The sequence below is a fragment of the Centroberyx gerrardi genome, chromosome 22 (assembly GCF_048128805.1).
Source record: "Centroberyx gerrardi isolate f3 chromosome 22, fCenGer3.hap1.cur.20231027, whole genome shotgun sequence".
NCBI classification, from domain to species: domain Eukaryota; kingdom Metazoa; phylum Chordata; class Actinopteri; order Beryciformes; family Berycidae; genus Centroberyx; species Centroberyx gerrardi.
In genome coordinates this window covers 22,823,619-22,838,906 of record NC_136018.1, presented here as the reverse complement: position 1 = coordinate 22,838,906, position 15,288 = coordinate 22,823,619, and the positions used below count along the sequence as shown (strand labels likewise).

The 15,288-nt window shown below is 41.3% G+C and overlaps 1 protein-coding gene across 1 annotated transcript in view; it reads left to right on the top strand.

Annotated features, from left to right (window-relative positions):
* Positions 1–15,288, top strand: part of hecw1a (HECT, C2 and WW domain containing E3 ubiquitin protein ligase 1a) — a 92,150-nt gene that overhangs the window by 32,895 nt on the left and 43,967 nt on the right. The window contains exons 7-9 of the mRNA XM_078291331.1: positions 11,344–11,486; positions 11,725–11,825; positions 13,808–14,826. Coding sequence (XP_078147457.1) covers positions 11,344–11,486; positions 11,725–11,825; positions 13,808–14,826 — 1,263 coding nt within the window. The remainder of the gene's footprint in view (positions 1–11,343; positions 11,487–11,724; positions 11,826–13,807; positions 14,827–15,288) is intronic.

Genomic DNA, 15,288 nt, shown 5'->3' with positions numbered 1-15,288 from the left:
GATCAATACTGTACTGTTTGTCTTTGATCAGATTCCACACAAGTATGCAACAGCATGTTTAATTAGTAGTAGTAGTGGTAGTAGTGTTTTCTTGGGTTTCAGTGGAGAGTTTTAGTGTCCCATGATGGTCTAAATGCTGTTTCAGAGGCTTTACCCTGGCAAGAATAAAATTCTGCCAGAAACACTTTAAAAAAAAGAAAAATTTTATGATATATTAATGATAATTTAAATACTGGCACAGATATTGCAATCCACAATATTGGCCTTCAAAACCCATATCAGTCAAACCCTAAAGAACACATTCACAAATGCGTGCCTGCATGCACGTGCATACACATGTGCATGTGCATACAGACACACACACACACACACACACACATAGACACGTGCACATGCGCGCGCATGCACACACAGACCATTGCTGGTTAACTGTCTGGGTGACAGTTACCCAGTAATATGTTCTGACATCACGAGGCCACATTGATATGGCAACACCATAGAGACACTATGGAGACTGTGTGATCTCCATACACATACACACACACACACACACACGCAGACACACACACACACACAGAGTTAGAGAGCTGCGTTAACCCAAGTCAGACCATGACCTTGTCGCTCCCTCTGGTCTCCTCTTTCCTCAGCATTACATCAGCTTCTGTTTGGACCTTTTCTCCAGTTCTCTCATAGATGTGCCCAATTTGATTTTTTTCTCCTCCAAAGGCATCTAGGAAGTCTGTCATCATGCAGTGAAACTAATCAGTGCATTACATCAATGCTGAACTGAATTAAGGACAACCTGAAGTAGCTGAGAGATGTGAAAAGAGGCCTGGTTGCAGCTCTGAAAATACAGAATGAAATATTTACATTTGTATTGCATTTTAGGTATTTAGCAGACAATGCTACCCAAAGTGACTGAAAACAGTTACTGTGCAACAGTAAAATAAGAAGTTCATGTCTTATCAACATAACAAACAGCCAAATATTGCATGTAAATGACAGTAGTGACAGTAGAAGTGAAAAAAAGTCCATTGTAATATTTAGATAGGCCTAAGTGGGTTTTTTTCCTGAGCAGTGTCCTCAGCTGAAGGACTTTGGATTTTATGTAAGACTGGATTGTGACAAACCAATTAAACATCAAAGTCTTGGAAAGTTGAGAATAATTTAGCCCCAATCATCCACATAATCATAGAAGATCATTGTGAAAACAGCATTTTCCTCTGCATCAGAGCACAGCCATCTGGAAAAGCTGTCAGGGAAATTACTGTAATGCAACTGTACTGCAACTCTGATGCTGAATTAGTTCAGTCGTGCTGCTGCATACATACACACTGCCCGGCAAAAGTTTAGGGACACCTAGCTTTTGAAAATGTTTTATAAAAAAGCATGTTTTCTTTGTCAGTTTGCAACAACTTAACCCCATTAAAGACTAACTAGGTTTAGTTTGAGAAAAAAAAATCATACATGCAAATATTTGTGATGATAACAGTAAAACAATAGATACATTCATCAAAAAAAACCTCCAGAGGTTTGTGGTGCTGGCTGGTATAGGCAAAACCTTCTCTTCATACCAAAGAAGAAGACACTTTGATGAACATGAAGCTAAGTGTTGAATAAATAGATCCAAAGTATTAGGAAATAGCTATTTTATGTTAACAAAAGCATTGCAGGCATTTTTTCCCCTTACTTCTTCATTGAAAAATAACAGAGAAAATCAAATTGTACTTTGAACATTTAGAAAAGGTAAGGTGTCCCCAAACATTTGACGGGCGGTGTAGGCATATATAGCTTTATCTCTAGCCTACTCCAAAACAGCTTGAGTTTAGCTTGAGAGTCAACTCAGTTAACCTGAACCAACTGTAGCTAGCTAACTAGCCAGCAAGCTAATTTAACAAAACAATGTTAACATGTTAACACTACCCCTACCCCTACTAATGCTAGCTTCTACTAGACATGTTAGCTCGAGTGCTAATCTGTGTTAACAACAAGACAGTGATGGTTAGCTGACCTAGCCTACTATGGCTAGCTAACAAGCTGACAATATCTCAATCTCGGAACCCATCGTCTATCGGTCTGACAACAATTAGACTCTGGGGGCGACAGCCAATATTTCGGGGTTTCCGGTGTAGCCAGCAGACATCTGGGCCAAGACTTCCTCTTCCGTGCGCCGTCATTGTTTACAGTCCGATTAGCAACTTGAGACGCGAGAATGGAGTTGAAGTTGAGAGACGACGTCTCATATGCAGATATCTGTTTATAGAGATTAGCCGAAATGTCGTCTGGACCTAAAACACCTACAAAAAGTATCGGTCGTAGACGTCGTGTCTCAACTCCAACTCCATTCTCGCGTCTCAAGTTGCTAATCGGACTGTAAACAATGACGGCGCACGGAAGAGGAAGTCTTGGCCCGTTTGTCTGCTGGCTACACCGGAAACCCCGAAATATTGGCTGTCGCCCATGGTCGCCCCCAGAGTCTAATCGTCGTCAAACCGATAGACGATGGGTTCCGAGATTGACAATATCTAAACACAGTGATGAAATGATCAGTTCCCAGTCAAAAACAGCACAGAAATTAACCATGTCTATTCAATTCTGTTGAAATGGCCAAGCTAGAAACTCAATCAGCTGTTCACCATATGCTGCCCAAGAACCAAGGACCTCCAATATGGCTGCCAGAGGGTGTGTTATGTCACCTGAAAACACTATTTATGTTTATAGACAAACACAGATAAACAGAGCTGGAGAGTGTGAGTTGTGTGTCATTAATTTTTGCTTCCTCCTAGCCAGCTGAGCGGTGTAGCTGGCCCAGCAGCTTAAGTCAATTGCAGTAGAGCAACTCAACAACTCCCCTGTCAAATCTTTAATGACAAACGTGCCTACAGAGGAATGCTTTTTTCCTTTTAGTTACTACCTTGGGGTAGAAAAACACAACAGGATTTCTCGCACATTTGCTTAAGTAATTAAGCACCAGCGTTGTTCTCCCAGCCAGCTTTTCAAAGTCAAAGTGCTCCATGGACAGTGGGGGAGTTTTTAACCCTGACCCATTTAATCACTCTGCTGTAGCTATACACAGACATTAGCCTTAAAGGAAAAATCCACCCTAAAACATTCTGCTAAAAAACAGCTATTGGCGATGTGCCTTGCATTCCTGGGTATATTTTGTTGTTTGATGGTGTATTTTTCTTGTGATTTTACTTCTAGATATTTCCAGCACAGCTACAAAGGAGTTTAATAGGTGAAAAAGGTTTTGGTATCAGTCCCTCAGAATCAAAGAGTGAGGGCTTCTTTCTAGAGCCGCCATTTTGCACCAAGAGATGTTCAACAATCATACAGGGAGAAATCCATCGTAGAAGAGGCAGAGAGACCAATTTCTCCACTGACAGTAGCCTCAATAGACCAGAATGCAATGCAGCCACAAGACATGTTGCATTTTGAGTAAGGGGCACGACACTCACCTTTTCTCGCCTTGAAACTCTTGCTCTCTTGCCGTTACTATTGCTATCATTACTGCTCGCTCCACTTAAATATAAAACCAACGGCTGGATGCAACAAGTCCAGGCGAGTTCTCTGGGCATGTTGAAAGGCATTCTGGGAAATGTAGGAAATCACAAACTGAAGCAGAAGTAGGCGAGGCAAGTTGAGGGAAAGTGGGTACAACAAAAAGGTAAATTACCACACTTCATCACAAAAGTAATTCATCAAATAACATCATCACTATTAATTCAGCTAGCTTGAGAAGCTATAGAAGAAGTTTTGGATGTAATGAGCCTTGTCTGAGCCCTAAAGACATACCCAAACATCAGTTCAGAAGGCTATTACAGTTGTGTTCAGTGAACTCCGATGACCCAGATTTATAGCCAGGCATTAGCTCAAATTAACCGTCTTTGCTTTGGCTGATGTACAATGTGCCTTAGGGTCTCCTGTAGTTAAAGAGAGTGTTCAGTCATCTTTGAGGCCCAGCCATTACTGTTACATTGATTTTATAGTATTGAAGTCACAAAGAAACAGCATTTGAATGGTGCTTTGCCTCCGAAATTTGATGTATTTCCAGTTGAAACAGAATGTTGGACATAAGATGGGGAGGGACGGTTCAAAAGTAGGTGGGTTGCACAACGACAAACATGGAAAGTGACTTAGCGCTTTGTACATAATTTTGAGCTGTCTCAATTCTTTAAAATAAATCAATTCCAGCCACCAGAATGCAGTCATGGTGTTTTAGGAAAAGGAAACAGTGTTTTGAGGGCGTCCTGGTGGCTCAATACTCTGCTGTACACTGGATTTTAATTATATTAAAATGCAGCTAGCTAGCGTTGGCTAGATCCCTAGCTAACCTAGCTAACTGTGACCAAATATCTCAAGTAATCCGAAATAAACTCGTCTCGGATAATCTTCTTCATTAACAGTACTTGGTGTTCCACTGACGAGTTGGAAAGGTCCGATGCAAGTAATATTAACACAGATTTAGTTGTTTATAGTCACTTTATGAAGTTACAGCAACTCTTACACTCTCTTCAGTACGACTGAAAGGCAGTCGGCAGGCAGTGTATTGACCGGAACAACTGGTAAAGCAAAGCATTATGGGAAGGGCTAAAATCCTCTATGTAGCGCTGTCTGGTACCTGCCTTGTAGCAAACATTCACACACTGCTACAATAAGATGCAGTACATCTCACTTCCCATTGTTCCATATGTTCCTCAGGGGCTCCTGTAGCTGGAAATGTACTGCATGTTGCTGGATAATGCTTTCGTAGCCCAGCCATACTTTGCATATATCTTACTTTAGAGAGAGTATCTCCTCACAGCAGTGTGTCTGTTGTTTCAGTCTATTTTTTCCACTTGACTGTAGCAGTAATGTATATGCCTCAGGCTGCTCCATAGCTACCTACCACAGCACAGTCTCTCTTCCATTATATCCCTCGGGGGCCTCCAAAGACTGATTTACTGCAGTGTCCCTCTTGGTAGCATCCACTCAGCTCAAAGCCACTTTCCTCCTCCAAATAGCTGCCATGTTGAGCGGAGCGTGATTGCTCGGTAATAATGTACTGTATGTCCCTAATGGGCCTCCATAGAATGCTGGCCCAGTCAGCATAGTCTCTAGACAGGAGTACAGCACTGTGCAGTGTTGGGAGGGAAATGTGAATTGTTTTAATAGTCCAAAAGGTCTATAACATATTGTTGGTACTAAAAACATAATATGTCATGAGAGGACAAATGGATTCCTGGAATGCTGTTTGATGTTAAAAAGTAACTTTCAGATATACAGTATGCTACTGTTGGCTCTTGAATTCTGTATATTAGTGATGAGATTAAGCCTTTGCAAATAATTACTATAGGGTTTGACCATTATATCTCTTTGCTGATATTCTTTTGATGATCTTTTGCTGATATTGGCCTTTTATTAAAAACAAGATACCGGCTTGTCAATGCCATCTACTTCCAATAGTAGTAGTCCATTCCAGTCCAAAACAACACGTAATATGGGACCAGTCTTCCTAATGGTGGCTCTAGCAACCATCCAAAATTTAAAACTTCAAAAATTCATGAAAGCCATATGTGCTACAGGTGTGCAATTTTCTGAGGATATAGGCCCATGTGAATGGAAACTTTTGTACACTGCTACTGCTACCTAGTGGAAATTATGGGGTGATACCTTTCCCGAATTTCCCGAATTTCCCCAAGGGGATTAATAAAGTGATATCTTATCTTATCTTATCTTATGAAGTTAATCACTCCACAATCATAATTTTTTTTCAGATACTGTGAAAATAATTAAGTCAAACTCCTCCCACACCGCTAAGGGAAGAAATTACATTTAAAAAAAAGATAAAATAAAAAATGTACAAACTTTTTTTACATTTTTTCCTTTTTTTTTCCTTGTAACTAATTGACTAAGCTGTTCCTGCCCGCCATATTGCTGCTAGCAGCTATAATTATTATTGTCCTGGGTTTCAGTGGAGCAGGTTAGTGTCTAAATGGTCTAAATGCCGTTTCAGAGGCTTTGCCACCCTGACATGTATAAAAATCTGAAGGAAACACTGAATACTTTTGGATTTTTTCAACAAGAAAAGGGTCAAATTTAAAGATACTACATATTGGCTTTCAGCAGCTTCAACCTAGAATCATTGATATCAGTATCAGCCTTTAAAAACCCATATCAGTTGAACGCTAGATGACTATTTATGATTTTACAGTATTGCAGCTGTAATGTCTCTGGGGCCAATCGAGGACTCTACTGATGTGCACCCCATAGTAACTCCAGCAGTCAGCTGCTGTAGCCATGGTGACGGCTCACCACAGCATAACGGCTGCACCTCAACATGCAAAAGTTCCTTACTTCATCTCCTCTACTTGTATTTCTCGCTCCATATACTAACTCTACTGTATCAACATTTCATGCTCAGTTGAGTCTTAGTCTTGTATTTTCAGGTCAATGAAGGACACAACCTTGTAGGACACTGCCATGCTTTATGGGACGTTAGAAGAAGTGAACCTCATGTGGGAAAATGTATTGACTTTATATTTTTAGCAGAAGTTGGGTTGTGGTCCCATTGACTTGCATGGAGTTGGGCAGTTTGGAGTCTTTTTGGAGCCAGCCCCTAGTGGACATTAGAGGAATTGTCGCCTGTTGCCACTTCCTTATTGGCTTCGAAATTCACCCGTGGTTTTGGCCGCTTGACTGTACCCACATGCATGTGATATAAATATAGAAGCATCAAAGAAAAATATACAACATAGAAGAAACAACGTGTGTGTGTGTGTGTGTGTGTGTGTGTGTGTGTGTGTGTGTGTGTGTGTGTGTGTGTGTGTGTGTTAGCTGTGGCTGCTACAGTAGATTTCAGCTGCAGTCCTGTGCTAGGCTTGCTATTGAGCTGCACTTTAGTTGGCTTTAGAGTCAGTTCTGTGTGCATCCATGTTTGTGTGTGTGTGTGTGTGTGTGTGTGTGGTTGTATTTGTGTTTTCTATATGGGTGATTATAATTGTGCGTCTTTGTGTGCCTGTGTGTGCTTAATCTAAAATTGAAAGGGCTTGTGATGTTCGATTTTCAATCCCAGAGCTGAAGGAATAAAGAGAGGGAGAGAGGAGAGATAAAAGGAGAGGAGAGGAAAAGAGGACAAGAGCGAAATGAGGAGCGGAGAGGATACAAATTTTCAAAAATGCATTTGGCTGCACGGGCTGGAAATGGCGTTGTGGTGCCGAAGAGATAGAAAAGGGGACAGAAAATGGGAAGAGGAGGAGAAGAAAGGCATGGGGAAATGAGTGTGGAGGGCGATAAAGGAGGAGGATGAAAAGGAGTCGGAGTGAATAATTTACAAGAGGAGCCAAAAGGGAGCAGATAGAGGAAACGGAGGAGGGAAGTCAAATTCAGTGAGAGAAGAGGGTCAGATGGTGATGTAGAGGGAGAGAGGGATGGATGGAAGAAAGAGAGACAATAATGTTGTGGAGGAGGAGGATGTTGAGGACAGAATGTGAAAGGATAGGAGGAAGAGGAGGAGAGGTGCAAGGACAGAAAAGATAGGAAGGGTAGAGGAATGGAGGGAGGAATAAGGGAAGACTATGCAGATAAGAGAGAAGCTATGAAGGTAAACTGGAATATCATGGAGTTTTGAGTCATGGAAAAGTCATGGAATTTTACATCAGGGCCGTGGTGGGCTGCTTTAGGCTCGGATCACAGCAGAGCCCCTTTTCGGTGCTGTAACGCAGTGGTTCTCAACGTGGGGTCCGGGGACCACCAGGGGTCCTTGAGGGGGTTCCAGGGGGTCCCCAGCAAACTGATGAATTGTTAAACTTCACCATTATTTCATTTACAAGAAGTTAACGCAATTATAGAATGTAGAAGAATGACTATTTTGATCATAGTTTCACTGTTATCTCTCTAACTACAATACAGATAGTCATGAAATTCTGGACAAAATCATATCTAACAATAAAAATATTCTCAGATTTGGGTTCGAGAGACAAAATCTCATCAAATGGGGGTCTGTGGCCCTAATGTGGACTAAATTAGGGGTCCTAGGTTGAGAATCAATGCTGTAAAGAACCCTCTCAGAAAGGTTCTCTATAGTGCCATGTTCAGATGGTTCCACAAAGAACCTTCATGGAGCTGTAAAGAACGCTCTAAGATTGTATAAAATGCTCCAAATCAGCAATATGAAAAGAACTTCTTAAGAACCACACTGGGTTCTTCATTCTGATTTACCAGTTAATATATTTTAACAAATCAGAGGGCACTTTGAGTCATTATGGTTCAATATACAGTATATTGATTCCCTTGAACCCTTGAAGAACCCTTGTATTTCTGTGTGTGGTGCAGGAGAGGAGGGATAGGGATGTGGGGAGGGAGAAGAAGAAGCGACAGCATGGGGAGATTTAAAATGGGAGGAGGGGGAGGAATTGTTTTAACTAGGCCAGTGGGCTTTGGCAAATAGGAAGCGCAGTTTTCTCAGTTCTCATTTCCAAGGTTCTTTATTGGTATGAAATATAAAAGTACTTACAGTATGGCTAAAGCAGAAACAACACGACCAGGTAGCAACCTTGACAATGTGACGTTGACAACAAATGGTTCAATAATATCAGACTCTCGCTGTGACAGGTTAATACAGATTTTGAGGCAAGTGTGGCACACTCTTTTTTCCTCCTAGAATAGACTGTAGTTTTTCATTGGGAGAAATGTTTTCAGATTTACTACATATTTTGAATTTAGGAAGATGAGTTTCTCTTTACTTCTCTTCACTTGCTTGTTTTTTTAGGGTCAAATATATTTAGGATTTAGTTCATTCTCTCTAGAATGTGTCTTATTTTCCTTTTTGTTTAGTTGTCGATTTGAGTTTCTCTTTATGTGGGTCAGCCAGCCAACCGGTCAGTTAGTCCAGGAGGAAGCATATATAAAAATACCATTCACCTCAGCCTTCAGATGGTAAATACTACTAGAAAATACTGTTCACCTTAGCTTCAGATGGTAAATACTACTAGAAAATACTGTTCACCTCAGCTTTCACATGGTAAATACTAATTGGGAATGGACCCTGTTTTGTCAGATTTCCAAGTTGTTGTTTTGAACCATCATGTTGTTCAGATGGTTATTTCTACTTATGTGAATGCAGGATATGCCGTAGAAACCAAGCCAGCCATCCAGCAGTCGGCTCTCAAAGCCACTGTTCAAGGTAGGTGGGTGGGATCAGGAATGATAGAGGCCCACGCAGTTTTCACATCTATCGTATCATGCAAACTTTATGTACACTAAATGTCCTGCTAGAATCGGGCAGTAGAACTGGATTCCTCTCCTCCTGTGGCGGTGAGGTTTGGACAGACTCCAAGTCCCTGGCTCTGAAGCGACGTTTAAGAAGCTTGGACAGCAGTCAGACCCCCGCTGAGAGACAGATAGAGAGAGAGAGAGAGAGGGAGAGAGAGAGAGAGAGAGAAGGGGACAGAGCACAGGGAATGAGAAAGGGAGAATATATATTTAAAGAAAATCAAACCACATACATCTATAAGCGGCTTGGAGAAATAAAAAGAAACCCTAATTTTAGCTGCTAGAAATCTCTGGCAAGAAATTGTCATCCTGCAGAATAGCTTGTCTCAGTAAAGTAATACCTACTAAAGTACTGAATCAGAGACCACGACTTGGCAACTGAAAAAGGCTGACATGGCAAGTCGTGAAGGTCTCTGTTCACACTGCAAACGAAATTAGACCGAAGATGCGATGCCAAATATCTCCCAATCAGAGATGTGGATTTTCCAGTCAGAATCAAGGGCCTCCAAGCCCTGACAGATAAAGGAAAGATGAAAATTGTATATGGTGAGGGCAGCCAAGGACAGCTTTTGTGTATTTACATCACAATTTGCAGATGAATATTGACCATTCAGAAAGAATACGGCTGAAAAAACCTCCGGTAATCCTTGAAAGGTCTTGCTTTATTGTTTTCAATCCATTTTCTTCTGTGAAAGTATATCTGTATAAACTTGCTTTTACCTATGAACATTTCATATTAATTCTTATTAGTATGTATGAGTGCTCTGGCTCTGTCAGACATTACAAAAATCTCCAATACAAGATTATAGAACACATTACCTCAAAAATGACATGTCATCTACATGCCCTATATTTAGCAGTCACAAAACCAAGAAAAAAAGAGACCATGACAGCACTTTACTGTCAGACATTAGTCAGTCAGTCTCTCAATCTGAGTGGGAAATTAGTCTCAAATGTCATTACAACCTCTCTCTCTGTCATTCTACTGTATATGTGATGCGTTCATATGTTGCCATTTGACTCATCGATTCAATCCATTCTTTCAAATTAGAACGAGGGGAGAATTTCCACTGTCATTTCCTCATCACGTTATGTTAATTGAGCTGGATTGAAACGTAGAAACGGAAAGAGAAGCAGGTGACCGGAGATGTTGTTGGCTGATGTCCAACATCAGATCAACATTGCTGCTGCTACTGTTGTGTCAGAGGAGAAAGAGCTATCTGCCATCAAAGAAACTGTCCAAATCTCTTAGTTTAACATAGTGTCACTAGCATGCTGAATCTGTTGATGTCTCTACTGTGTTGGAGGAGAGGACTTATTTCAAATCCCCTCTGTGAAATATCTCATATCAACTGGATGATATGATTTGTTCTGACATGACATGTTATTTCTTGTGACTGACACAGAAAACATTGGCTTGTTTTTTTTTTACAGAACAAAGCTTGTTCCCTTGCTTTGAAACAACTGGATAAAACATTATTATCAGGCAATGTCATGGCAGCAACCAATGTTTGTGTTTTTTTTAATACTTACAATATACAAGTCGTAGAGTCCATTTGTTCCTAACTAGCGCAAGTGCAGAAAGTGGTATGAAGCCCATACATTATCAAAAAATTAGAATAAGAGGTTTCCTATGCAAGATACGTTTCAACCAATGAGGGTTTTTGTAGTTGGATGCTGATATTGATATTTTTTGGAGAATATAATTCTTGTCAGGGTGGAAAAATCTCAGAATAATCTGAAACATTTGGACTATGGACATTCATGCATACTTGTGTGGAACTTGATGAAAATGTATTATTAGAATCAATTCAGGTTAAGGGCTTCCCATAGACAACCAGTGTAGTATTGATCAATTCTAAAATAAAAATATAATCAAACTACTTCATATCCATCATATCAGAGGTGGACAACACTGACTGGACCAGATCCCATATTTAATAAAAGGAAAATATCAGCCCAATATATGGTCAAACAGATATAATGGTCAAACCCTCATATATACACAATATCACACATCAAGTGAAATCCAGTGACACTGACCAGCTTAACCTTTATGAACCTCTCTCCTCTGTTTGTCTGTTTGTCCAGAGGTTTAACTTTGTGTCTCTGCCCACCGACGTTCTGGAGATCGAGGTGAAGGACAAGTTCGCCAAGAGTCGGCCGATTATCAAGCGCTTCCTCGGGAAACTCTCCGTTCCCGTCCAGAGGCTGCTGGAGAAACATGCCATCGGGTAGAACAGAGATACACACACACACACACACACACACACACACACACACACACACACACACACGCATGCATACACAGACGTTTGTTGTTTTTCCACATTTCCCTCCCTGCCCACTACCTAATGGTCATCTTCCATGTCTCTCTCTCGCCCTGTCTGTCTGTTTTTTCTCTCTCTCTCTCTCTCTCTCTCGCTCTCTCTCTCTCTCTCTCTCTCTCTCTCTCTCTCTGTCCATCTGCAGGGATCGCGTGGTGAGTTATTCTCTTGGCCGCAGGTTGCCAACAGATCACGTCAGCGGCCAGCTGCAGTTCCGCTTTGAGCTGACCTCCTCCATTCACCCAGGTAGATTTCAATGCAGACATTTAATCAATCCCGCTAGCTCCCTCTGCACAGCCTTAAAGAAATCCTTTGACATTTGTAGTCGGTTGCTCTTCCTTTCAAGGCGTCTGTCACCTTATCGGAAAATAGTAGACTCTTTTTAAACCGAACCAACAGCAGCCAGGGGTGGAATGAGTACCAAAATATCCTACTCAAGTAGAAGTAAAATTGCTGATGTAGGCAGCTCCTTAAAATGTACTGAATTACTTTAAATAAAAAAAAAATAATAATAAAAAAACAGACATTGTTCCATAAGAGGATGGACATATCATTATTCAATCTATGATTAAAATAACCAAAGGTGCCCGTCCCTACTGTTCAATAATATTTTTACACTGATGTTTGTTTTGCTATCAGCTATCTAACCAGCTAGCAAGGTTAGCTAGACAACAGCCACGCTAACACAAACCAATAATACTGTAGCTGGATGGATACTAAGTTTCATGGCTACATTTGAGCATATAATGTTACAGTTAGTTAACTTTGTGTTTCCTCCACATGCTTGTTCAGGTTTGTTGCAGATATAATTGACCGGCTTTCAGTGTGATGCGTATGGACAGCTGACAAAAACTGCACATAATGGATGCAATATAAAATGCATCAAAGTAAAATACTTCAGTAATTTTACTTAACTGACTAAAAATGTACCCATATACAAAAAAGCAACAAGATTAAAAGTAATTTGTTACTTATGCTTATAGCTTGTTCATTCAAACCAATGGCTACAGCTAGCTGCAAGATAGCTTGAGGGAACTTGCAACTAGCAGTTCCCATTACTTTCAATGAGGAATGCTTCAGCAATAATGTAGACAAGCTGTTTTAGGGCACATAACTTTTTTCTTACAATATGACAAAACCAAGCTTTCTGTCAATAGTTGTGTTCTATTTGGATAGGAACTATTTTTTTTCAAAGACGCATTACCTTCGAAACTAAGTGTCCATGAGAGCCAGAACAATGCCATTGTCTCCAAAAATAACTGCTGACAGAAAGCTCGGTTTTTTACAATTTTTTCAAGATAACAGACTGACACCGGTATGATTATACTGTGAGCGTCATGTTTTGCAAAACGTTTATCATAGTTTTCAAAGACTGTCGCGTATGCCCCTAGGTTTCTATTGCAGTAGAGTAGGAGGGGGCCGCCCGGTGTTACCGGACGGGCGGAGCAGGCAGCTAGCAAAGTTATGGTTTCTACTAATAGGGATCATGATGGAAAACATGTTATTTGGGCCCAGGGTTCAAAATACCAAACTATTCCTATAATTCAGTATTCATCCGAGTAATAAGATTATTATTAAAAAATTATATTATTAGATACTATTAGATAATATTATTAGAAAATATTGGTATCATCAGCGAAGATAATGGACAATAACTCTTGTGATACAAGATATAAACCATTAACGTACATTAGGAAGAGTAATGGGCCAAGTATTGACCCTTGAGGTACCCCATAAGTCAGGTTTAAATAATTTGAGGCAAATCCATTCCAAAATACATATTGTTTACGGTTACATAAATAGTTTTTAAACCACTGTAACTCAACTTCTTTGATTCCAAAAGACTGAAATATATATAATATATAGAATATGATGATCTATTGTGTCAAATGCTTTTGATAAGTCAATGAACACACCAATGGTTAGTCCATTTTTACTTATGTCATTGTTTGTCGTTAGAATTGTCTTTGTCTTTGTGTTGTTAGTGTGTATTTTTGTTCATGGACCCCAGGAAGACTAGCAATCGCGTAGGCGGAAGCTCATTGGGACCCAAATAAACAATAAACAGTAAACAATAGATCAATTGTGGTCCAGTTCCTGAAAACTACTTATTATTGTTTGAATTATATTGAGAGAGGAAATAAATATCACATATCCCAATTTAGAGAAGAAATAAGAGTAACTTTGCGTAGTCTATCCATCAATTAAGTGGATTGTTCTCCTCTTAGATGATGAGGAGGTCTCCCTGGTCATAGAGCCAGCATGTCCTGAGGGGGAGGACCAGGAGAATGTAAACCACAACGCTGATGCACCTGACGATGACACACTAAGTCTGGGACCCGACATGCCTGACCTCCCTTTGGACGGCACTCCAAACCTGGAGACGTCCAGCCAACCAACCTCTCCAGCTGTGGCCTCTACACCCGAGGAAGTCCATCCTGAGGAGGAAGAGGAGGCTGAGGAGACACCAGAGGTCGAGCAAGGAACCATGGAAGAAGAGAACACGGTGAGGGAGGCCCACCCATCTACCGACCCCCAGATGGACCCAGAGGACGGGGGCTCGGCTGAACAGGAGGAAGAGGACACCGGAGAGGGGAGAGAAGAAGGAACAAGGGAGGAGAGAGAACAGGAAGAGGAGGAGCAGAGAGGAGAGCCTGGACCCCAAGCGGAGGAGCAGGTGACAGGAGCTGTGGAAGAAGAGGAGGCCGGGGAGAAATTACAGGCAAAGCCGGACTCTGACAATCCTGTAGCAGTATCGGAGAATGATGGGGCTGCTACTGTGGTGGCTCCTACAGAGGGAAACACCGAATCCCAGGAAGCTGCTGTAGAAACACCAGGGGGAGCTGTAGAGAGGGTGGGAGAGGGAGAGGGCGGAGGCTGCCCCCCCTGCACCTGCCAGTCCCAGTTCAGTCCCAGCTACAACTCCAATGCTCCTTTGCGGCGTAAAAACCGCCCCTGCTCCCTCCCGGTGTCAGAGCTGGAGACGGTGATCGCGTCGGCATGCGGCGAGCCGGAGACGCCGCGGTCCCATTACATCCGAATCCACCATCTCCTCCACAGCCTCCCCTCGGCCCAACAGCGAGCTCCCAGCCAAGACGAGGAGGAGGAGACCGGGGACGGAGAGAGCACCACCATCACTCAAGACACTACCTCCACATCACCAACGCTAAAAACCTCCAAAGATGGAGAGGAGGGGCAGGAGGATGAGGAAGAGGAAGAGGAGGACACCACCCATTCTCCTTCTCAGGTATGGCCAGTGGTAAATAGAAAGGTGGGTAAACTGTGACCTCCAGTTGATCATAAGAAAACAACCACTAACAGAAATGCAAATTTAGGCTTTCTTTTCTTGACTTGAGTTTTGACTTGATGCATGAAGAGAAGACTTGAGACTTGACTTGACTTGGGTTCTGGTGACTTGGGACTTGACTCTGACTTGTACTTTGATGACTTGAAAATGTTTCTAAAGTCTTGACTTGAGATCTTGTGTTTGTGTAAATGACTTAGATTGAAAGTGATGAGATTTGTTCCAGCAGACGACTGAATTTAAATTCTGTTTTCTGAATTTGTATGGAATGATTGAATTTATTGAAGTTGAACCTGATTACAGAAATCAAACTCATGATGCACTTACCAAGTTTTTATACTATTGAAACAATATTTAATTGAAAAGTCGTTCTTTTAAGATATTAAATTGATACTGGACTCTTGA